This window comes from Aureobasidium melanogenum (genome assembly GCF_000721775.1).
Source record: "Aureobasidium melanogenum CBS 110374 unplaced genomic scaffold scaffold_19, whole genome shotgun sequence".
Taxonomy (NCBI): Eukaryota; Fungi; Ascomycota; class Dothideomycetes; order Dothideales; family Saccotheciaceae; genus Aureobasidium; species Aureobasidium melanogenum.
The window spans coordinates 368,655-390,733 of record NW_024470071.1 but is presented as its reverse complement, the minus strand read 5'-3'; the positions used below and the strand labels follow the sequence as shown (position 1 = coordinate 390,733).

At 50.3% G+C, this 22,079-nt stretch overlaps 12 protein-coding genes across 12 annotated transcripts; 7 read left to right on the top strand and 5 right to left on the bottom strand.

Annotated features, from left to right (window-relative positions):
- Positions 1–188: 188 nt before the first annotated feature.
- M437DRAFT_68136 (uncharacterized protein) lies at positions 189–1,600 on the top strand (the record flags this gene model as incomplete). Its single annotated transcript, XM_041025063.1, has 5 exons — positions 189–228; positions 295–503; positions 563–1,094; positions 1,148–1,440; positions 1,496–1,600. The coding sequence occupies 5 exons, from the start codon at positions 189–191 to the stop codon at positions 1,598–1,600; spliced, it is 1,179 nt and encodes a 392-aa protein (XP_040877623.1).
- Positions 1,601–2,391: 791 nt separating this feature from the next.
- Positions 2,392–3,363, bottom strand: M437DRAFT_77307 (SYF2-domain-containing protein; the record flags this gene model as incomplete). The annotated part of the gene is made up of 2 exons (XM_041026782.1): positions 2,392–2,472; positions 2,530–3,363. 2 exons carry the CDS (start codon positions 3,361–3,363, stop codon positions 2,392–2,394), a joined length of 915 nt encoding a protein of 304 aa, XP_040877622.1.
- A 602-nt stretch (positions 3,364–3,965) lies between these two features.
- On the bottom strand, positions 3,966–5,474 carry M437DRAFT_54353 (RuvB-like helicase 1; the record flags this gene model as incomplete). The annotated part of the gene is made up of 3 exons (XM_041022673.1): positions 3,966–4,213; positions 4,277–5,273; positions 5,325–5,474. The coding sequence occupies 3 exons, from the start codon at positions 5,472–5,474 to the stop codon at positions 3,966–3,968; spliced, it is 1,395 nt and encodes a 464-aa protein (XP_040877621.1).
- A 237-nt stretch (positions 5,475–5,711) lies between these two features.
- Positions 5,712–6,417, top strand: M437DRAFT_53968 (uncharacterized protein; the record flags this gene model as incomplete). The annotated part of the gene is made up of 2 exons (XM_041022610.1): positions 5,712–5,762; positions 5,866–6,417. The coding sequence occupies 2 exons, from the start codon at positions 5,712–5,714 to the stop codon at positions 6,415–6,417; spliced, it is 603 nt and encodes a 200-aa protein (XP_040877620.1).
- Positions 6,418–6,661: 244 nt separating this feature from the next.
- M437DRAFT_68132 (uncharacterized protein) lies at positions 6,662–7,608 on the bottom strand (the record flags this gene model as incomplete). The annotated part of the gene is made up of 2 exons (XM_041025062.1): positions 6,662–7,404; positions 7,461–7,608. The coding sequence occupies 2 exons, from the start codon at positions 7,606–7,608 to the stop codon at positions 6,662–6,664; spliced, it is 891 nt and encodes a 296-aa protein (XP_040877619.1).
- Positions 7,609–7,979: 371 nt separating this feature from the next.
- M437DRAFT_54002 (uncharacterized protein) lies at positions 7,980–9,128 on the top strand (the record flags this gene model as incomplete). Its single annotated transcript, XM_041022614.1, has 1 exon — positions 7,980–9,128. The coding sequence occupies one exon, from the start codon at positions 7,980–7,982 to the stop codon at positions 9,126–9,128; it is 1,149 nt and encodes a 382-aa protein (XP_040877618.1).
- Positions 9,129–9,400: 272 nt separating this feature from the next.
- M437DRAFT_68130 (uncharacterized protein) lies at positions 9,401–10,219 on the bottom strand (the record flags this gene model as incomplete). The annotated part of the gene is made up of 1 exon (XM_041025061.1): positions 9,401–10,219. The coding sequence occupies one exon, from the start codon at positions 10,217–10,219 to the stop codon at positions 9,401–9,403; it is 819 nt and encodes a 272-aa protein (XP_040877617.1).
- Positions 10,220–11,684: 1,465 nt separating this feature from the next.
- M437DRAFT_54263 (mitochondrial TPA: aspartate transaminase) lies at positions 11,685–13,180 on the top strand (the record flags this gene model as incomplete). The annotated part of the gene is made up of 4 exons (XM_041022656.1): positions 11,685–11,804; positions 11,913–11,973; positions 12,024–12,679; positions 12,731–13,180. The coding sequence occupies 4 exons, from the start codon at positions 11,685–11,687 to the stop codon at positions 13,178–13,180; spliced, it is 1,287 nt and encodes a 428-aa protein (XP_040877616.1).
- A 1,691-nt stretch (positions 13,181–14,871) lies between these two features.
- M437DRAFT_86676 (histidine containing phosphotransmitter protein) lies at positions 14,872–15,468 on the top strand (the record flags this gene model as incomplete). Its single annotated transcript, XM_041028510.1, has 3 exons — positions 14,872–14,892; positions 14,957–15,129; positions 15,210–15,468. 3 exons carry the CDS (start codon positions 14,872–14,874, stop codon positions 15,466–15,468), a joined length of 453 nt encoding a protein of 150 aa, XP_040877615.1.
- A 1,413-nt stretch (positions 15,469–16,881) lies between these two features.
- M437DRAFT_54040 (uncharacterized protein) lies at positions 16,882–17,943 on the bottom strand (the record flags this gene model as incomplete). The annotated part of the gene is made up of 3 exons (XM_041022621.1): positions 16,882–17,089; positions 17,153–17,594; positions 17,655–17,943. 3 exons carry the CDS (start codon positions 17,941–17,943, stop codon positions 16,882–16,884), a joined length of 939 nt encoding a protein of 312 aa, XP_040877614.1.
- A 1,113-nt stretch (positions 17,944–19,056) lies between these two features.
- On the top strand, positions 19,057–20,348 carry M437DRAFT_68126 (mannose-6-phosphate isomerase; the record flags this gene model as incomplete). The annotated part of the gene is made up of 2 exons (XM_041025060.1): positions 19,057–19,226; positions 19,277–20,348. The coding sequence occupies 2 exons, from the start codon at positions 19,057–19,059 to the stop codon at positions 20,346–20,348; spliced, it is 1,242 nt and encodes a 413-aa protein (XP_040877613.1).
- A 332-nt stretch (positions 20,349–20,680) lies between these two features.
- On the top strand, positions 20,681–21,775 carry M437DRAFT_77297 (alpha/beta-hydrolase; the record flags this gene model as incomplete). The annotated part of the gene is made up of 2 exons (XM_041026781.1): positions 20,681–20,871; positions 21,016–21,775. The coding sequence occupies 2 exons, from the start codon at positions 20,681–20,683 to the stop codon at positions 21,773–21,775; spliced, it is 951 nt and encodes a 316-aa protein (XP_040877612.1).
- Between the last annotated feature and the right edge of the window lie 304 nt (positions 21,776–22,079).

Here is a 22,079-nt window from a genome sequence, read left to right as displayed (position 1 = left end):
ATGTCGAATAAGTGAAGCAGAGGCCAGACGTGCAAGTGGAAGGGCAAATCACATGACCTTCGTGCGCAGGGGCTAAGCGAGGACCACCGTGCCAAGACTTGCACTCTGGGCTTTTGCAAATTTCATCGGCCTCCAGCTCTCTCGTTTTTCCAGGTCATCCTCGTTGTCAACTAACCACAGCAGTCAAGATGTCGCACAGAAAGTTCGAGGCTCCCCGTCACGGCTCTTGTCAGTACCAGCACCTACGAAGACCATCGACAATCGCCAGGACCAATTGCTAACGCGCGCGCACAGTGGCCTTCCTTCCTCGCAAGAGAACCGTCCACCACCGCGGTAAGGCCAAGTCGTTCCCCAAGGATGACTCCAAGAAGCCCGTCCACTTGACTGCTGCCATGGGTTACAAGGCCGGCATGTCCACCATCGTCCGCGACCTTGACCGTCCCGGTGCCAAGCTCCACAAGAAGGAGATCGTTGAGGCCGTCACCATCATCGAGACCCCTCCCGTACGCTACCACTCCGAACGCCCTACTCGACTTGGATCATTCACTAACACACTCTTCAGATGGTCGCCGTTGGTCTTGTTGGTTACATCGAGACTCCCCGTGGTCTCCGTTCCCTGACCACCGTCTGGGCCGAGCACTTGTCCGACGAGGTCAAGCGTCGCTTCTACAAGAACTGGTACAAGTCCAAGAAGAAGGCCTTCACCAAGTACGCCAAGAAGCACTCCGAGAACGCTGGCCAGTCCGTCACCCGCGACCTTGAGCGCATCAAGAAGTACTGCACTGTCGTCCGTGTCCTCGCCCACACCCAGATCTCCAAGACCCCTCTCAAGCAGAAGAAGGCCCACCTTATGGAGATCCAGGTCAACGGTGGTTCCGTTGCCGACAAGGTCGACTTCGCCAACGGCCTCTTCGAGAAGCCTATCGAGATCAGCTCCGTCTTCGAGAAGGATGAGATGATTGACTGCATTGCCGTCACCAAGGGTCACGGTTTCTCTGGTGTTACCTCCCGTTGGGGCACCAAGAAGCTTCCTCGCAAGACCCACAAGGGTCTCCGTAAGGTCGCTTGTATCGGTGCCTGGCACCCTTCGCACGGTATGTTTGGTCTGCTGCTTGCCTTAGCTTTTCTTCTACTAACACCCACTCAGTCCAGTGGACCGTTGCCCGTGCTGGTCAGGACGGTTACCACCACCGTACCTCGGTCAACCACAAGATCTACCGTATTGGCCGCGGTGACGATGCTGGCAACGCCTCGACCGAGTTCGATGTCTCCAAGAAGACCATCACCCCCATGGGTGGCTTCGTCCGCTACGGAGAGATCAACAACGACTACGTTATGCTCAAGGGTTCCGTCCCTGGTGTCAAGAAGCGCGTCGTCACTCTCCGCAAGTCCATGTTCGTCCACACTTCTCGCCGCTCCACCGAGAAGGTCGAGCTCAAGGTATGTCGAATCAGTCTTCATCATCTATGTTTCATATGCTAACATATTATTTCAGTGGATCGACACCTCTTCCAAGTTCGGTCACGGTGCTTACCAGACCCCCGCCGAGAAGAAGCAGTTCATGGGTACCCTCAAGAAGGACCTCGAGCGCTCCGCTTAAATGTTTTCTTCTTCTTAGCTGCTATGAAAAGTCTTGCTTGCGACATGACCGGCGTTTTGTTATTCAATTAGCGCGGTCTGGCAACTGGGGAAGACAAACCTCTCAATTTCAAAATGATTCCCACCCCAAAATCTTCTATGTTTTCATAACTTCTTGTATCCTTGTGCAATCTTGACCATCAATAGTCTTATTGTGACCATGTTTTTCTTCCACATATTCCTCTCTTTATCGACATGTTGAACCAATCACTGTAGTTCTTGTCAACATTGTACTCCTATCCCAGGGCGTATGGTATAACCTTGCCTGGCAATCTCGGCATCTCCGTATCAAGGCATGAGATGGTTTTTAAGCTGTCAAAATGCACAGTCATGTTCTGAATTCGAGCCTGGTCATAAAGACGGCCTTCGACAAGGCTCTCTCGATGCAAGCCACAGTCTTTGCAAGAAGGCTGTGCATTTATAGAGTTACACTATAACGGTCCTTTGCATGCGGAAGAATGTTTACTGCAGGTGTTGGGGCAGGAAGAGAAGCATTTCATCGAGAAAGAGAAGCCCTCTCGACCGTGTAGAGCATATCTAGAATGAAATTGAAGCGAAAGAGACGAAAAAGGAAAGAACATTCGTCGAGAAGAGATGGCATGTTTGTGACGTCCCTGCGCTTTTGCAAGGGAATCAAGTTCTTCATTTTGACTTCGGTCTGAGACGTACGCCTCTGAGTCGAATCTCATCTTCGTATCTTCGTCCATGATATAGAATAATGGCATCAATGCCAGAGATCGAGTACGAAACTGCTCAAATAGCAGTACCTCTTTCAAAGCTGTCCCTGATCTCGGATGTATATTTGTTGTAGAACCTCGCCAGTTTTTGATTGAACTGTTGTCATGTCGTGTCAGCATACTTATCCATGAATCTCATTGCAGCTTGGCTTACCTGCTTGTTCTTGTCGTTGATGTACGTGACATCGCCATCCTCCTCCTTGCCATTCCTCTCCCTCCTCTTCTTCAATCGGATCTCCTCAGCCTTCTGTATCTGACCAACCAACTTATCAATCTTCTCTTTACTAGGCTTGTTCCCCACAAAATCAGTCGAGTCCTTTGTGCTGTAGAAACTGCCATCCTTGTCCACAGCAATCAACTCTCCATCTTCCGTCTCTACAATCTCCAAACCTCCTGATTGCGCAGCCCTTTCCACCGCAGCCATTTTCTCAGCTTCGTAGTTTGAAACATCTGGATTCATCTCCTTGACTTGACGTTTGTAAATTTTATTCGCATCTTGACTGTAATCTTGGAAAGCGACATTATCGCGGTTTGACTTTTTCTTTGCGAGTTTCTTGTCCCAGGCAGCGGATTCTTCAGCCGTCCAGTCCCAGGCGCGTTTGCGATCCCAGTCTTCGCCGTCTTCGAGGGTTTGCGCTTGTAACAGTTTTTCAGATGCGCGTTCTTTGCGGCGGGAGAGGGAGGCTAGGGCAGCCGGATCGGCGGATGCGCGAGAGACTTCTAGAGTTGTGGCTTTGCGGTTGTCGTCGCGTGAGGTCTTGTTTCTGTTGCGGAGGGCAGCGAAGCGAGCTAAGCGGTCGGCTTGGGATGTACTTGTTGTCGAGTCTGTTGCTGATGTGGGTGTGGGTGCTGCTGACGAGGCGGTTGTATCGTTGTCTTGTGATGGTGTGGGTTCATCAATGGTGGTTTCGGTGAAGCGGCGCTTGGATGATTCGGCCAGCGATTCGTCTTCAGAGGGAGAGGGCTTGCGCTTGAGTGTTGATGACATGATTGCTATAGTGTGCGATGGTATGTGTAAAGGTTGAGGTAGAGGAAGATTGAAGGGTTGGTTGCACATTCGCGACTGAAAGATGTGGAGTCGCAGAACTTCGTCATTCTTGAGTCGGTCATGACCCTGTCCATGTAGAAGTACATCTTTTTATTGTTCATTGCAACAACCTGAGATGACCAGACGGCACATAGACAAGGCTTCTAAATCCGAACACCGACAAGTTGATTGTGAATGATCTTTCCTTCATGTGTAACAGGATCTGTAACTTCTACTTGAATCATCGTCCTCAAGCCACACAGAGCGCAGACTACACGCGAGGGAAAAATACAACGTTTTCAAAAAGCATAGACATGTCCACAGAGTCCATCATTAGTCGCTTCTTGGTGGACACCATTCTGTTCCTTGTTAATATCGTGCAATCTTTCACTGACAAGCCAATCATGAAGAAGATTTGTTGGTCAATAGCTGATATCATTTCGAATCGTACAATACTACCCCTTTTGCGAGGCCGCTGTCCATACCGCCCCTTGTTTCTACGCCATAAACACCTGCTCCCCATAACTTTGATCAAATGCCAAACGCTAAACCGAGATACCCCTCTATGAGATGAAGCCAGTGCTAGTGCCTTGCTCCCTCAGAACACCGGCACTACGACCAGCATCCCAGAACAGATCCACAGCCTCGTTGACATCTTGGGCTGTGACCATGTTGTTATCCGAGCCTCTGCATCGTGCAAGGATAGCAGAGGGTGCCAGAAGTTGAATGGCGTAGCGCAGACTCACGCGCTCACCGTGCTTGGTCAATAGGTCCAGAGCGTCGTCAGCGAGTTGAGTAGTTTGAACGAGACCTTGGGCGGCTCCGGGCTTGTCTGCTTGCAGGGATGGTGGTGCGGCGCTGCTGTACTCGAGACGTGCGCGTGTTGAGACAATGCTGCGGATCTCGTTTGCCGAGTAGGGATGGGTGGGAATGATGAGAAGGCGGTTGAGAAGATCCGGTGGAATACCGTGAGCAGAAACGAGGTTGTCAGTTCCGCGAATGGTTGTGGAGCCACGGTTGGACGCGAGAATGACGATGGGAGAGATTGAAGATTCGAGAGCGCGGTTAAGGTAGGTGAAACATTCCAGGTCGAGCATGTGTACCTCATCGATGAACAAGACACCAGGTACAAGTTCTGCGACACCTTGATCGATGTATTTGTTGACGACCTTGTTGATCTCGGCGCGTAGCTTGTCGGTGATTTCAGTCTTGCGTGGCTTCATCAACTGACCCATCATGCTCATGACGTCCTGACCACCTTGGGGACGGGCGTTGGCAATATCCAGATCGTGAAGAGTGACATCTTGAACGACTTGCTTCTTCTTGTGAACCTCTCCCTTGGGTACAGGGACGTACTCCTCGGCTTCCAGGTCGAACTCGGTAGCGAAAGCATCACTGCGACCAACACGCTTGACAGCACCAGTGTTGGCCTCGATGTAGATGACATCTCCAACGCGGACACGCTCCTTTTGAATGGCCTCGTAGATGCTAGGATCCAGACGTAGCTTCTTGGTACCACGGGCAGAGCGCAGGGTGATGAGAAGGTGTGAAATGGTGCGACCGTAGCCACCGAGAGGGTTCTCGGCCTCCTCAGGAGTCAACTCTGTGACCTCACCCTCGTAAACCTCCTTTGTCTCGTGTACACGCAGGCCAATGGCGCGACGGAAGTTCTCCATCAGGGCTTCGGTCTTCTTGACTTCTGTGCTGTAAACCTCGGAGGCGACGATGGGGCAGAAGGGCACCTTTGTTCCCAGCTCTTGCGATACAGCCAAGGCGAGGGCAGTCTTTCCAGTTCCAGGACCTCCGGCGAGGAGGACAGCGCGACCAGCCATCTTCTTTGCTCTGATCAAATCGACGACAACACCTGCAGCCTGTCATGACATGTTAGTAGGGTGATCGCGTAAGAATCGGAGCAAACCAACCTCTCTGGCAGCAACCTGGCCAATGAAACCCTGAGCATTTGTGTCTGCGCGGCCATCTGAGCGCAGACCCAGGCCTTTGATGTGAGAGTGTGCAGCAGTGCGGTTTTCGCGAGAGTTTCCCTTGACCTGGGCAATTTGAACGGGCTTCATACCGCCCGATGTGGTCGCGAGAGGGCCTCCGTTGGCAACCGACATGATGCGAGATGTGTAGATGAAGATTGGATGGGTTGGAGAGCTGTTTCGAGGGCTTGTAGCAACGGAAACGAAGATGGACCAACGAACGCGGCGGACAATCTTCGGCGGGCCGACAAGGGATGAACATGAATCCAAGTCGGTTCTTGCAACCAGTTCAAGGTCAAGACAAAGCACACACAACTCTTGCCCACCATGGTCTCATTACTGCAGCGCATGCGCAAGCTGCAAACTGTACGTTTATATGTCATCCGCTGCCTCAAAACTTACTGACAAGCGCCGCAGAAGGTACACCACTCTCACTACTACCACCCGCCGCCAACCATCAAATTGACATGAATCCACACAGCTCCTCGCCATTCGCCTCGGTCCCGGTGCAGCAGTCCTCCCCAGGGAAGTCTCTCGTATCCATATGCGCTTCGCTCCCAAAATCGACGGCGGTCACATGGGCCCAAGAAAGTTCTGGCGCCACGAACTCGTCCGTCTGAAATTCCACAACCCTGCCATTCCCATGACCCTCGACCGTACCGCCGCTCAAACAGACCCCGCTTTGATGACCGTCTTCTTCGCCGACCCGGAAGCCTCGCCGACCAGTGGTGCCGCTCCTACTACCAGCACGAGCGGTGACAAGCAACCCAGCAACTACTCGCCCAGTTCAAGGACAGAGACCATTGACATGACCCACCGCACACAAGAAAATATTCTGGCCGATCTGATCAAGATTACAAACGCGAAGCAGGTCGAGGCTACTCAGGAAGAGTTGGAGACATTGCGCTCGCTCGAGGAGCAACGGCTACGCAGCGAAAGAGACAGCAAACTCAGTTTGGAAGTCAGAGAAAAGAAGAAGAGAGAAGAGGCTCTGTTGGCACAGGCAAGAGGTGACGTTGCTTCGGCCGTCTAAGAATCATGTCGATTCGTGTAAAATTATATCCTGGAAGGGGCAAGACGACATTTCTGCATGGCGTTTGGTGGATCTTGGGTTACAAAAATTTATTGGGCGTGTACAAAAGGGCACATGTCATGTTTTTACTGCATTCCTTGACCTTTCAAAAGTCTGTGGGATCACGTCAGAATATGGAGAAAGACAGCGACACAACGAGTCTGGATCAGCCATGAATTCTTGCAACACAAGGATGCATCATCGACTAAGCAGTAGCCATGCCATTCCACCAAGCAAGACAGCCCAGGACAAAGACAACGACCATGGCATCTGCAACAACCGTCTGCCAAATGACAGCATATCTGCCCAACATGCTGATGTAGTTGGAATATGGCTGAGGCACCAGACCTGAATTGGCAATGGTAGCCAACCATCCACTTCCTTGCAACCTTCCCTTCTCCATAAAGTACCTGCTGGATTGCAGCACGACTTCTGCAGTTGCGAAAATGTAGAAAAGCCTAGGGCCAAAGTCTGACTCTTGAAGTGAAGTTGAGCGTGAGAGCTTGCTGCCGTTGAAAGTACCACTGGCTGCGATGTAGATGCCCAAAGCGAGAGCAAAGACGGCGTGAACGATGCGCCAGAGGTAGGTTGAGCCAGTGGGTGGTGAGGCTTGCTGTTGGGTTGCGCGTTGACCTTGCATCATAGCCTTGAGCATGGGAGGCAGGTCGTCCATGGCCGAGTCTGGGATGCCACCTGCTGCTGAAGGATCTCCACTCAGCAATGACTGCATCATCTTGAGCATAGGATCCTCATCTTGTTGGCCTGGTCGCGCAAAGGGAGACTGTTGCTGTTGTTGCTGTAGGCGGGCGAGCTGGGTCTGATCTGAAGGAGTGGGTGTCCAGTAGTGCTCGGAAATGTCGACCTCGTCGGGGTCTTCAACGGATGCCTGCTGTGGTGTCTTTGTTGGCGTAGCTTGTGCGGGCTTGGTAGGAGTTTGCTTCATGGATGCTGTGCACAACATTAGTACGAAAGTCTTCCAGTCAATGCAAGTGGATGCGGCGTACGCTCTTCAGGTGCAGGAGCTGGTCTTCCACTCAACTGCGTGATTCGTGCCAATCTGTCCGAACCCTCGGCCTGGATCTTTGCATTGCGCTTCTCGCGGCGCAGACGAGCTGAACGCTGAGCCGGCGATTCTGTGTCGGCGTCTGACATGGTTGCTGTATGTTTGTCTGGTCGTGGTTGCCAGCTAGAAAAGTGGTCGCATGAGATGGAATTCTAGAGCTCCACGTCGTCATGGCGGCACTTGCCGTCTATACCATCCATCGTGACATCTTTCCTTGAGCCAGCAAGTTCTCAAAATTCAAAACTTTCTAATCAGTTTGATCTCAAGAGACCAGGATCCCATCTGCGAGGAACATCGTCCATTGGGCTTGTAGGATACTCGTATGCATCTATAATTCTTAGCTGACCTCATTCCATACATCTGCTTTCCATACTTTTCTTTAATGCTCCTTCTTGCACGCTCTGCCTACTTCCACATCTGTCGTAACAAGCTTTCTTTCAGTCGTTGTGCTCATACCGCGATGACTCGACACCATAAAAAGGCAAACAAGAAAAACAATGCGTCCAAGAAGCCCTCTCTGACACATTTCCTATGTGTTCCTCTTGTAAACTCAATTTCTCAACCTCAACTCGAGGCCACTATCGGGAAGTTCAAGGAACATGTGTGTTACACTAGTCCAGTTGAGTCTGTACCAGGGCAAGGGCAAATGAAAGCAGTCCCTACCCCCAAAACAGTCAGCGATGCCAAAGCTCAACCGGAAGAACTTCACAAAGCATCTGAGGAAAAGGCACCCTGCGAAACTTCGTCGCCTTTGATACCGGAAAAAGCAATTCGACCCTTAGGTTCAGTGCATCTTACTCTTGGAGTCATGAGTTTGGACGAAGAGAAATTAATTCAAGCAAATACGCTTCTCCAATCTCTTGATCTGGATAACCTGCTTCGTGAAGCAGCCATCCCGGCCAACCTATCCACCACTACAACTACCAACACTCACGACCCGGATGCAGCGCCTCCAAACTCCTTGGACACATCTCCAAACCAAATACCTGACCTCTTGAATTCTCCCCTCAAGATCTCTCTGGAATCTCTGGAACCGATGCAATCGCCTTCAAAGACAAGTATCCTCTACATACGTCCCCAAGATACAACAAATCGTCTCCAGATCCTCTGTCAAGCATTAAGGAAAACATTCACAGACGCTGGTCTGCTAGTCCCAGACACACGACCACTAAAGCTACATGCTACAATCGTAAACACAATCTACATCAAAGGACGAAAGAAAAAGTCCAAGGCATCAGAGAAAGCCAAAGGACCAGTTACAGAAGATACATCCAAAGATCAAACCACAGAGAAACCACCAAAAGACCAGACTACGGAAGAAACAGTATCAACGCAGAAACATGAGTTGCAAGCAAACGAAGCTTCCTCAGGTCATGGCCCATCTGCGAAATCTTCTCTGTACATAAACGTCACGTCTCTTCTCTCTACCTACAAAGACCATGTTTGGGCTTCTGATGTCCCGGTTGAGAAGATTGCTATTTGTGAGATGGGTGTCAAGAAACAGTTTTCTTCCACTGGTGAAGTCATTGGAGAGGCTTACAAGGAGGTGGCAGTCAAAGAGGTTGGATCTCTTATGCATATAGACGAAGGGACAACAGGAACAGTGTGAGACGTCTTGGTAGACCCGAGGAGATTTTGAATACTATTCTGCACTTTTACAGCGCTGTTTTGCAAGATTGATTGATTAGTAGAGCTCTTGATTTACGATACGTTCCTTGGTCCCGAGCTGAGCTCCCAGTCCAGCACGAGGCTTGATTGAATCTATAAAAAAGCATGGACAATTCTTGAAAATAGACCACACCCAGTGAGATAGAACAATGCAAGACATCTCATTGGATTTGAAGACAACTCTGATACCATCATGCGTTTTCATAAATCTATCTACTCATCCTCCCTTGCCTGAGATGCAGCACCACGCCTGTGAGGTGGGACTGCATTCCTCTTGCGCTCTGCTTGCTCATCAATCTCCTCAGAGGTCAGCTCAGGCTCCTTCTCCGTCCCAGCCCTGTACTTGTAAGTTATCTCTCCTTGCGACCAATCCATTTTCTTGAACTCGAAGGGCTTCACAGGATGAGGCTTAGCCGCAGCTTCTCTCTGTGCTGTGACCTGAGCAGCTGACTGCATGTGCTTAGCCAACTTGGCCTTCTGCTCTGTAGTGAGCGGCTTTGAAGGTGTGATGCGAGATGCGAGACTCCTGGCGGCTGGCTTGTTGCGTGGAGTGGCTTTGTGAATGCCATTGGCGTTAGAATTAGAAGCCGCTTTGGCAGGAGTACGCTTCTTCTGAGCCTTTTGTTGACGAGGACGTTGATTCTCTTGCTGCTTCGATGGGATGTTTCTGACAAAGACATTGATGCGACAAGTTTCGTTGTCGAGACCAGAGTCAAGTTTGTCGTTTGAGACTTGACGGATAAGGTTGTGTGCTTCTCTGCGTTGATCGCGGTTTGTCAAGGGCATGGATTGGAGTGTGGTGAAGGGTTGAGTAGGGTCTTTGAGGTAGGAGGAGAGTTTCTCCTTTGCATCATCTTCGAACATGGAAAGGAGACGTGAGGTAGGGTTGGGAGCGGCGGTCATGAGTATGGCACCATGAGGATTCTTGATGGCAGAGAGCTTTTCCTGAAGGGCGCGAGACTTGATGCAGACACGAACTTGCTCAAGGTCTTCAGGCGACAAGGTGATGATGGTGGGTGCAGCGGAAGACATGATTGAGGTTGAGTGTAGGTTGGTACAGAGGTGACGAGGTACCAAAGAGTAAAAGAGAGTAAAGCAAGATGGTAGTGCTTGAAGAGGAATGCTCAAGAAAGTTGAGATCTTGATCAGCGAGGAGAAGGAGAGTGATGACTTACGAGAGAGTTTTATGTTTCAATACCAGCCACTCGCTATTGTCGCATGCTGTTTTTGCCGGCCTTCAATAGCGAGTGAATAGTCCGTAAAGATGACAATAGCCCACAATAGCAGCAAAGCTGATCGTGTGGCTGGTTATGATGCGTGCGGCCTTTGGGTCCGTGAAAGCGAGACTCCGAAAGCCAATACCCTGTATGCCCAAGACTGTCCACCTTAGATGCATAAATACACAATGCTCGTGAAACGGAAGGGGTGCTCACTGGGAGAAACTCATCACAAGAATCATGGTCACCGTAGGCTTGACCTTCCAATCCCATGTGCCATCAGCCTTCTCCCCCAGGGCTCGTAGTGTACACCAATCTTGTGTACAGTCAAGACTCGCTGGACTATACTATCTTAATAACTGGTGATCAAATCAAGGGAAACGACTGTTATGGTAACCTCTTAAGGGCCTTCAGGCTCAGTCTTCTTAGGGTAGAACCCGACTTTGAACACAAAGCTGGAGTTCTCAGACTGTCCAGAAGCTCCTTGATCTCGTTCCAGTCACACTGCTCGATGTCCGCATTCTGCTCGGAACTGTCTGACTTGTACTTCAAGCGGTATCTGTGGAAGTCCAGCCTTGTTCACTGGAAACTCTCTGCGCCTGTCTGTGGCTTTCGAGGGTTTGAAAGTCAGAATGAAATGGAGTGAGAGATGAGGGTATAGGAATGCGCAGAGTGGGAGAGTAGTTGAGCTTAACTCACATAATTTATGGGCACCGTTGTCGCCCGATCATGTAGTCTGCTAAGTGTGCTGTGGACAAAGTGCTTTGGACAGGCATTTCTAGGGTCTCTCCACGATTACATGAGCCAGAAGAGCGTCTCATGGCTGCAGTCAGTCAATCCAGAGTGTGTAATTCTTTCCTCATATACTCATATTACAGTCACCATGCCCAAAGTCAAAACAACAACGAGCTTAACTTCTGGTAAGTTTAAGTGCATTTACATTGGTGCCTGAAACCCTCGGGTAAACGTGTCAGGTTCGAGATGAGACATTGTATGGTCTGATGCACTGGGATCCGACATACATAGCTGCTCTCTACAAACATAGAAGACGTGGATATGCGAAGTCATGGTCTCTCGGTCGGTTAAAGTCGGTTCTCACGCCTTTTCAACCATGCCACGGACAGAGATTAGGGCCGATACCGCGGCCAAGGCCGGGATCCGTCATTGCCCCAGCTCTCGTCTCCAGGATTCAGAACGACCATTGCTGGCGTGTTAAGTTTTGGGAGTCACACTCACTTCTTTTCCTCATCAATCGTAATTTCATTTACTGCACCGACAAGATGCTTTCAAGATCTAGAACCGCTTTGAGAGCTTCTGCTCAAGCTTCCAAGCTTCGCCTGCAATTGCAGTCCAGCATCAGAGCCGCCTCGGCTTGGTCGCAAGTTCCCCAGGGACCTCCTGTGAGTACAACAACAGCTTGCATGCGCGAAGAAGAATTATGCTAACAGCAATCTAGGATGTAAGCACTCTTCAAAGACCTCGTCGCCAACAACAAACTGACAATTCAGGCCATTCTTGGTATCACCGAGGCCTACAAGGCTGACAGCCACCCTGAGAAGATCAACCTCGGTACGAAACAGCTGCGCAACCAAGAGAAGACAACATCTGACCGTTTCAAGGTGTTGGCGCATACCGTGACGACCAGGGCAAGCCCTACGTCCTGCCCTCAGTAAAGGAAGCCGAGCAAAGAGTCGTCAAGAAGAACCTTGACAAGGAATACGCTGGCATCACTGGTGTCCCCGACTTCACCAAGGCCGCCGCTGTCCTCGCATACGGTCCCGACTCAGCACCTCTCAAGGAGGGCAGAATTGTCATCACCCAGTCCATCTCTGGTACTGGTGCCCTCAGAATCGGTGGTGCTTTCCTCGAGCGCTTCTACCCCGGCGACAAGACCATTTACATCCCCAACCCCAGTTGGGCCAACCACAATGCCGTCTTCAAGGACTCGGGCCTCAAGGTTGAGAAGTACCGCTACTACAACAAGGACACCATCGGTCTCGATTTCGAGGGTATGGTCGAGGACATCAAGAAGATGCCCAAGGGCAGCATTGTCCTTCTCCACGCTTGCGCTCACAACCCTACTGGTGTCGACCCTACTGAGGAGCAATGGCGCGCTTTGAGCGATGTCATCAAGGAGAACGGCCACTACCCCTTCTTCGACATGGCCTACCAGGGCTTCGCCAGTGGAGACACTGACAAGGATGCCTTCCCCATCCGCCACTTCATCAAGGAGGGTCACCAGATTTCCCTCTGCCAGAGTTTCGCCAAGAATATGGTCAGTCGTCTTGAAGCCGTATAGTGATTTTCGCATGCTAACATTACCTAGGGTCTCTACGGTGAGCGTGTTGGCGCCTTCTCCATTGTCTGCGCCGACGCCGAAGAGAAGAAGCGTGTCGACTCTCAGATCAAGATCTTGGTCCGCCCTCTCTACTCCAACCCTCCTGTCCACGGTGCCCGTGTTGCTTCCACCATCTTGAATGACCCCGAGCTCAACAAGCAATGGTTGGGCGAGGTTAAGGGCATGGCTGACCGCATTATCACCATGCGTGCTCTCCTCAAGGAGAACCTCGAGAAGCTCGGTAGCAAGCACGACTGGAGCCACATCACCAGCCAAATCGGCATGTTCGCTTACACTGGTCTCAAGCCTGAGCAGATGGATGCACTGGCCAAGGAGCACAGTGTCTACGCTACCAAGGACGGCAGAATCTCCGTTGCTGGTATCACCTCTGCCAACGTTAAGCGTCTTGCCGAGTCCATCTACAAGGTCACCGGTTAAGCAAGGGCCAAATACTTGCCTTTTGACGAAGTATAATGTAGGATATGGAACACGCGAGCCTGTAGAACAAAATTTAGAACCAAAAACAGTTCAACCACGTTACCAAAACCACCTGCTTCTAAAGCACGTTGTATCTGTTACCCCAAGTGTCAGATCTGTCTCATGACAAGATGTAGTCGAAGCATATGCACGCACGCGCGCCGGCGCTACACACCTCGGGTCACGGAAGAGGCTCTTTTGTCCAAACAGCCCCTGAGATGATTTTGCGATCGTCAGGTGTCAGAATGTGGAAAGAGCACGATCGCGTGGCAGGTGTGTGGCGCAAAAGTGGTTCGGAAACGAGCACGCTAAGGCCAAGGGCTGTCTACTTTCGTTGTGCACACCGCTGCGACTTGCTCAACGGTGGAGAAGAGAAGAATTTCTGTCTCACGGAGGCCAAAACAAGGAACACCGTTCGATCGAAACGTGGAACAAAGCCAGAAGCTTGACGGATGTCTCAAGAAACATGTTTAGAAGATGCCAGATCGCGTGGCCAGATGGCTGTCGCGCCGATAAGAACAGGTGCATGGTCGGAAAGAGGCTCCAACAGAAATACAGGGTCGTCGTCAGACAAGACTGGGTTACATCATCTGGCGCTAAAATGGCAGCATGTGGCTTGAAATTTGATGCCTCCACTTTGCTTTCCTTGGGACAAACTACCGAGGAGATGTTGAGAAGAAAGTTCTTCCGACATGGTACATGAAAAGACAAAGTTCTTCTTGAAGACTCCCTGTCTCTTGTCACAACTAGGAGGGACGGCTGAGTGGGCAGCATGAGAAAACAACAGCTGGAGGAGGAAGGATGAACAGACTCAAAATGAGAACGCGACAACGTCATAATCTTCCGAAATGGAGAGAGCGGAAGGAAGGCCGCCTGGGGCTCTCAGCAGAGAAATGAACATCTTCGAAGGGGCTCGGATAGGCAGTTGGCCCTTCTTTTCCAGGCGTGCCAAGTGAGATGTGAGATAGAGAGCTAGAGCAGGAGGAGGAGGGAGGAATCGGCAATTGCAGGTGTGATGTGGTAATTTGTAGCAAGCCATGCACGAGGACAGGGAAATCAGGGATGGTAGCACAAACGGCATGTCCGGATATTGCAGGCGATGCAGAGATTCGTTAAATCTTTCTAGTTGGCCGAGGGGGAACCCCACTATGCACTAAGTTACTGGGTTTGGATGCGTTGACCTGGGTGTGGACACGGCTTCGACAGCTACTTTCCGACCAAACTACCTAATACACACACTCCTCGTCTCCATTCTTTTTCCCATTCTGACATCCCCCTCTGACTCCAACGTCTCGCGTGTCTTGCTCTCCCGACGACTCACGACTTCTTTGGCACCCTACGTCCATCTCAAGCTACGAGCTTCCCATACACCCCATCTCCAACGTCATTCGTCCGTGCAGAATTTGAACGAAACCAACGCCTCGACCGCCCTTCGAACAGCATCGCCTGCTCGACTTCCTCGTGACCTTGCCATCTCAAAGAACGCCCCAAACTTCCTGTTTTTGCGCCATTAGACATTCATCAGCCGATCAACAAAGTCACCAGCACAACAACATTGCCACGCGACTCGCCCGGACATTGTAACACCGTCTCTGCGATCCCATCGACTACATTGCCTCTCGCTTTCAAATCTCTATCAAATCTACGCCAAAATGCCTGCAGCTGAGGTCAAGGTACATGCCAGCAATGTCCATTCACTAGCTGATCTTTGAGGCTAATGTGTGTGTTTATTGACAGAATGAGGACGGTCCCATCGGACTCTCCGATTTTGGCGACAACATTGATGTCGCAACCTTCGAGCAGATCCTCGAGATGGACGACGATGAAGATGAGAGAGATTTCAGCAAAAGCATTGTCTTCGACTTCTTCCAGCAAGCCGACAGCACATTCGACAAGATGGATGAGAACATGTGCGTCTTTCAATTCCTGCTTCTCAAGCGGCGAAACACATACACAAGACAACAAGCTGACTCAACTGCCCAAACAACAGTGAAAAGAAAGATCTTGCCCAACTCAGCGCTCTTGGTCACTTCCTCAAGGGTAGTAGTGCAACACTTGGTCTGACCAAAGTCAAGGACCACTGCGAGAAGATCCAGCACTACGGCGCACACAAGGATGAAACCGGCACACGCGACGAGCCCAACGACGACGTCTGCCTTGACAACCTCAAGGTCTCTATCGCGCAAGCAAAGAAAGAGTTCAAGGTTGTCGAGCGCCTACTGAAGAGATTCTACCACGATGAGGAGTAGATGTGACAAAAGAAGCAAACAGAGGAAGAAACTACACATCAATGAGACAAAAAAGTCATGATTTCGATACCACACACGCTCCCGATCTGAGAAGAACAAGAGACATGATCGGCCAACCATGTACAACTCCTTTTCCTGACGCTTTATTCACCTTCGCCCTCTTCCACTACGGCTTTGTTTCTTTTCTCTTCTCCTTTGCTGCTCTGTTTCCTTGTCTTGCATATCACCCTCTCTTCTTTTTCTCGCAACCGATTTCCCTTGAGCGACCACGTTAGTGTCTTTCTTGTTGAATGATTCGAAGGATCAAGACGAATAGACTTATAGCGCCGACCTTTCTTACTTTCCTCCTATCATGACTCTTCTCGATCTTCCTTTCTGTTCATTCTTCGTTCATTGCTCATCCTGTCCTCACCCAACATCACAGTACAGGCTTTTCTGCTTCAAGCCCTTGCCCTTTTTCTCGTGAAACCCATCGAGTTTTGTTCTTGATGCCTGATCTTCTTTCCTGCTTGAAGTGCATACCCGAGCGACCAGCAGTACCGAACAAATACCCAGCTGCACCAGAACCAATACATTGACGTCTGTCGTGCCAAATTTCTCATCGGGCGAAGCTCAATCCAGCAGCACCAAGAGAACCGAATGTCATCCGATTCCGTAGTCGGTGTGAGTAATAAAATACAGAGGATCGACAGGGTCAAGTACATAGGTATATCTCGGACATCTCGGAGTCTGTTCCCTGTTCCGATCACATGCTGCCCCCCTGCTCTGCCGCCCCTGCTCCATCTTTCCTATGCGTTATGCGAGTTATACGGGTCGCTGAGATGCACTCTCCAGATTCACTATCTGACTCTGCGAAACTCTATGAAACGTGGTCAATGTTTCTAGGTTAAGCGTGTCCATTTCGATGTCTTGGTTTCTCCTCACTGCTGTGTCTTGCTTTTGTCTCTCCGGTAATGGATTGACGAGCTCTTCGACCCCCTGTTCTCACTGCTCTGCGCCAATGGTTGTTTGCTACCTCTTTCTTTCATGCCACATGGACTAGGGGAATCGTGATCAAGCTTGTCATTAATCACTTAATTCCTTGTCACCAAACACAATTTGTCATTGCTCACTCCAACCCTTGTTAGCTTTGGTGACACTGATATATTCTGATGAAAGAATTGTTGACTTTGGCCTTTGATTCCAGAAATCGGCACGGAGCAGCATCTAGAAAGCCCCTTTCACCTAGACAAGTCATGATGAAATCAGCTCTGGATATCCATGACCTCCTCAAACACGTGGGGCTCAAATATGCTCTGCCCTATATTCATATAATAGATCTATGCTTTCTCCTCCTTCAAAAATCTGATAAATCCTGTCCCGACGCCATAAACATGTCTTGTCTCGTACACAAACAGTGCTTCGCGCTCTTGCTCATCGCTCTCGGTCGGTAATTTCCCTCCATCTTGTGAGGAGCGGTTGCATTTCTGCTTCGCAATTGCGTTTTGAGTCGCGAATGCAGCCGTGGAAGTTTGCGACGAAATCGCCTTCGTTGTAGATGCCCTCTGCGGGACCTTGTGTGTACGAGTTCAGAACGCGCTGGGGTACAAGAGCCAATTTGGCCAGAATTGTGCCGTGCCACCTTTAGAAGTCTTGTTAGCTTGTTGCGATCATGGGTTTGTAGCAAAACGTAGGATATACGCACTGGACAATGTGTTCAAGGGCATGGGCTTCAGCCTTTTGGAAGTTGTAGGTGCGGTATAGAGGATCGAACCAAGAGTCAAGGAAGAACTTGGCCCATTCTCCGGATCTGATGACCATGCTGCCACCTGCCAACCCCTCGTTGTCTTGCGACAGAACGAAGTCAATGCGATCGCCCTTCAGGTGCGAGAAAGTCTTGATGACAGAATCCGGAGGGACGACTGGCTTGTCGACAAGCATGAGGGACTCGAGGCGGCGAGGGTCCATGATGTGCTCTTCGATTGATAAGGAAGGATTCATGATCAAAGCTGTGCTGGTGAGGTAGAAGATGTAAGGGGTGTGTGGGTACAGGGCCATGGCGTGGCGCATGGCAGGTACGAGCGACCATGAGCTTGGGTTGTCGCCAAGGGGGTAGTCAGTCGTATTGGGGAAGAAAGCGGCATAACCTAAGGTTCAATCTTGTCAGCTGGGAGATATGATGGCAAAGAGATTGTATGATTGCTTACCGTGCTTGGCGGCATAGTGCTTTCGGTTGGCCTTGATGGCAGCTTTGTAAGATTGGCTCAACGAGGGGTCAAGCGTAGTGACTACGACAGCTCTAGGTGTTCCAGCTGGTATTGACACACTTCCTGAGCCTGAAAACAGGCCAGACAGCAGGTATAATGTGATGAGGGCGCCGACGGCTAAGACAAGGATATTCCGGAGCTGACTATAGCGCAAGAAACCCGAACGGGACGAGCGCGCAGCATAGGGCGGGGGATGTGAGGTTTTGCGAGGGGGGAAAGCGAAATGCATCTTGGGTGTGCTTTATATGATCGTGTTTCGTCAAGGTCGTCCGAGGTCGTGTGCGTTGTTATGCCTTGTCGAGCTGTGTCGGGAATGGGGACGACCGAAAAGGAGCAGCAGCTAATAAATCGAAGGAGTGGCAGCAGTATCCCTGCTCTTATGGCTGCATCGCGTAGTCGCTTGATGATTCAATTCGGGTGTGGGAGTTCGCAGGACGACCAGAACGACGGTAAGAGGTCGCTGCAGGATGCAAAAGTGACAAGTGGGACTTGTTGATGTTGATGGCTGTTTGTACGAAAAGGGCTGGATCCATAAAGTGTCCAGTTGCGCCCTCCATAATAATCTCCTTGGCGCTTCGACGGTTATTGTCTACTCTCAACAGGGGACCCCTGGCTTTCGCTTTTTGTCAAACTCTGTCTGTCTGTATCATACACAGACATGTCGCCCACATGTTCACCTTGACTCTTAATAAGTCCTGCCTTATGCAAGACGGTTCAGTGCCGACATGTATTCCGTGTATGCAACGGCCTTCTTCTCGCGGGTCTCCGTTCTGCCTCAAGCGTACCAGTCAAGGGCTGTTGCTTGGCGCTGTATACTCTATCCATGCTCGGATCTGCTGCTCTCTAATCTCGCATCTTGTCGAGCTCAGGGCATGGAGAAGCTTGATTCTACTACAGAGTTCGACAAAATCAGACCGCTTATGCGCTCCATGAGAGTCGATGCGCTGCACAGTAGTTTGGGTACGCGACTGACTTGTCGAGACTCCCGAGTAAAGCTTCGGAGACGGCTCCCGCCTTTAGGCGGCTATAAATAACAAGCCGCTGGATGTGCCTTTCAAGATATACGGTCAGGTCTTCCATCTCGATGCAAGTGAACTACCTAGCACTTGCCACTGCATTACAAAGCGAGTCGTAAGCCCTGAAGTTCCACACAAGATGATGATCCAAGGTAGGTTCGCCGAGAGCATGAGCGATTGTGACGTAGCAGTGATCCGTCACCTCTCCGCGCGATCCATAATAAAACATCCCACTTGATTGACACCTTCAGAACTTCTATTTGAGCCTCTTCTTCTCACTCTCACTCCATCTTCCTCCTATCAAACAACAACCGACAATACCCATAATGCCTGTCGATTCCGTTATTCAACTGAGCTGCTCCTGCAACCAGTACCCTTGGGGAAAGCAGGGCCATGAATCCATCGCAGCACGTCTCTGCGAGAAGACACCTGGTTGGGATGGCGAGAAGGCTGATAAGCAGTTCAAGATTGACGACAAGACCTCATATGCCGAGATGTATGTTTGCCTGCGCACTTGACAAGAAACACATCTGACAAGATTGGCAGGTGGATGGGTACATACCCTGTTCTTCCCTCATATGTAAAGTCGACAATGGAAGACCTTCAGGATGTCATCGACAAGAATGCAGAGCAACTCATTGGAAAGAATGTCATCGACAAGTTCGGCCACTCCAACCTTCCCTTCTTGCCTAAGGTCTTGTCCATTGCAAAAGCTCTTCCTCTTCAACTGCACCCCAACAAGGAGCTTGCAGCTAAGCTGCACAAGGAGGATCCTCAAAATTTCACAGACCCTAACCACAAGCCTGAGATCGCTCTTGCCCTATCTAAGTTCGAAGCTTTCTGCGGTTTCAAGCCTCTTGACCGCATCGAGCCCCTCTTCAAAATCGACCCTCTGAAGCAGTTCGTTCCCGAACACAGCAAGTTCGATGATCAGGTCCTCAAGAAGATCGTCAATACTATGCTCAAAGCCGATGAGAAAACTGTCGGTTCCGTCGTCGATGGTCTGACCAAGCTCGACAAATCTGCATTCGGTCAGGACACTTATATCCCTGAACTCATTCCTCGTCTGGCCGAGCAATACGACAAGACCGACAACGGTATTTTGGTGGCCCTCGTTACCATGAATTACCTCGTTCTTCAGGCCGGCGAGGGTATCTACATCCCTGCCGATGGTATTCATGCCTACCTCGCAGGTGATATCATTGAATGCATGGCCCGCAGCAACAACGTCCTCAACACCGGTTTCTGCCCTGCAGCCGAGCGCAACTCCGCCGACCTCTTCACCTCCACTCTGACCTTCAAGCCCCATGACCCTGAGGCTTGCATGCTGCGTGGCGAGTCTTACACCCGCAGCAAGAACGGCAAGACTCAGGTCTACAAGCCCCCTATGAGCGAGTTCAACATGCTTGTATCAAGACTCGGCAAGGGCGAGAAGGAGACTCTTGGGGCTGTCAACGGTCCCAGCATCTTGCTCGTCACAGAGGGCAAGGGTAAGCTTACCGCCAATGGCAAGTCTTATGATGCTGCTGAGGGCAACGTCTTCTTCATTGCTCAAGGCACTGAGCTTGATGTTGATGCAGCTGATGGTCTTTTCTTGCACACTGCTTACTGCGAGTAAAAAAAGCCAATCTTGATGCCTTTTAATGATTGATGTCTATACATGTCTGTTGTATTGGTACCCAGACCTTGGCAGTTTTAGCTAGACTAATGACGCATGACATAACTTATCGCATTCACCTGCTGTATCTGTTTTTTTTTTTTTTTTTTGCGTGTGCAACTAGAGTTGTTCAAGCACCCGGCATAAGATTCTACCGAGATACCCCACCAACATCCAACGACTAACCTTACAGTATACAGCCTAAATACACTTCCAACAACATATCTAGTCGACAACAACTCTGTCTAAATTGTATTTTGTTGGCACCTTTGACCATCGTTTGCGACACCTGCATGGCTGACACCAAGTTTGACGCCTTTGACCGCAAAGACACAACATACACGTCCGACGATCTCTCGGTAGGGGTCAGCGTGTTTGTGCCTAAGGGCGTCAAGAAGGGGCAAACATTGCCTATACTCATAAGATGGCACGGCGGCGCTTTGATCAACGGTGGCAGAATCTATGAACCTTGGTTTCCTAGATGGTAAGTCTTCTGAAGAATTTATTAATCCTTCAACGAGAGCGATGATTAGGTTCAATTGGACAATCAAGCCAGCACTATCGAGTTTCTCATATTCGTGTATCTGTGTTGTGGAGCCAGCTTACTGATGTGCTCTCGCACTCTCAGGATCATCGATCTAGCAGCCATTCATAGTGCCATCATTGTGGCTCCTGACTACCGTCTACTGCCTGAATCATCTGGCCTTGACATCTTATCCGATCTCCACAACTTCTACGCCTGGCTTCATGATCATCTTGCCTCCTTTGTGTCAACCTCATTCTCACAGCAAAATTCAAAACCAGATCTATCCAATATTCTGATCACCGGAGAGTCAGCAGGCGGCTATATGGCCGTTCAGTCGACACTGCTCGGAGAAACTAAAGGTATCAAAGCAGTCATCGCACACTACCCAATGATTGACCTCAAGGACGCATGGTACAGCAAGCCTGGCAGCAAAGTCATCTGGAGCCAACCACCACCGCCATACCCAGATGGATGGCTAGACCAGCAACTCGAAGCTGCCAAATCTGCAAAGCCCGTAGCCGAACGAATTCCCAAGGAGGGAGAGCCAGACTTGTTCGTTGCTTCATTGCTGGAAGGACGATACACGGACATCCTTGGTAGCGACTCTCGCCTCTTCCCACTTGAAAATTTGGAAACTTTCAAGGAGCGTGGTGAATCTTTGCCGCCAATCTGGATGTTTCATGGAGACAAGGATACCCTCATACCGATAGATGGGACGTTGAAGTTCGTGCGCGAGGCCCAAGGAGACGTGAAAGAGACAGTTGTTCCAGGAGCAGAGCATGGGTTTGATGATGATAGCGTTACCTTGGATACAGATTGGGTCATGGAGGGAAGAGAATGGCTGAAGATGTATTGGCCCTGAATGGAGTGGCGCATTTATGACTTGACTTGCTTTCCGCGTGCCTTTAAATCCAGTATCCAACAGTAGGCTTTACTAGAACAAGACGTACGGAAGGGATGATTCGAGACAGGACTGAGGCGGTCATATTCGTTCGTTCACTCGTTTTTTTTTTCGTCTTCACCATCCACTCAGCTTCTCGACTTTCTCACATCTGTCCTTTCACTCACCCAATCTCCCGCTCTGACCTCGAAGTCTTTTCTCTTTTGCTCTTCTCCTTTCTTCTCTTCCCTGGCTCAGCACATCGGTTCTACTTTGCGCCAGATCC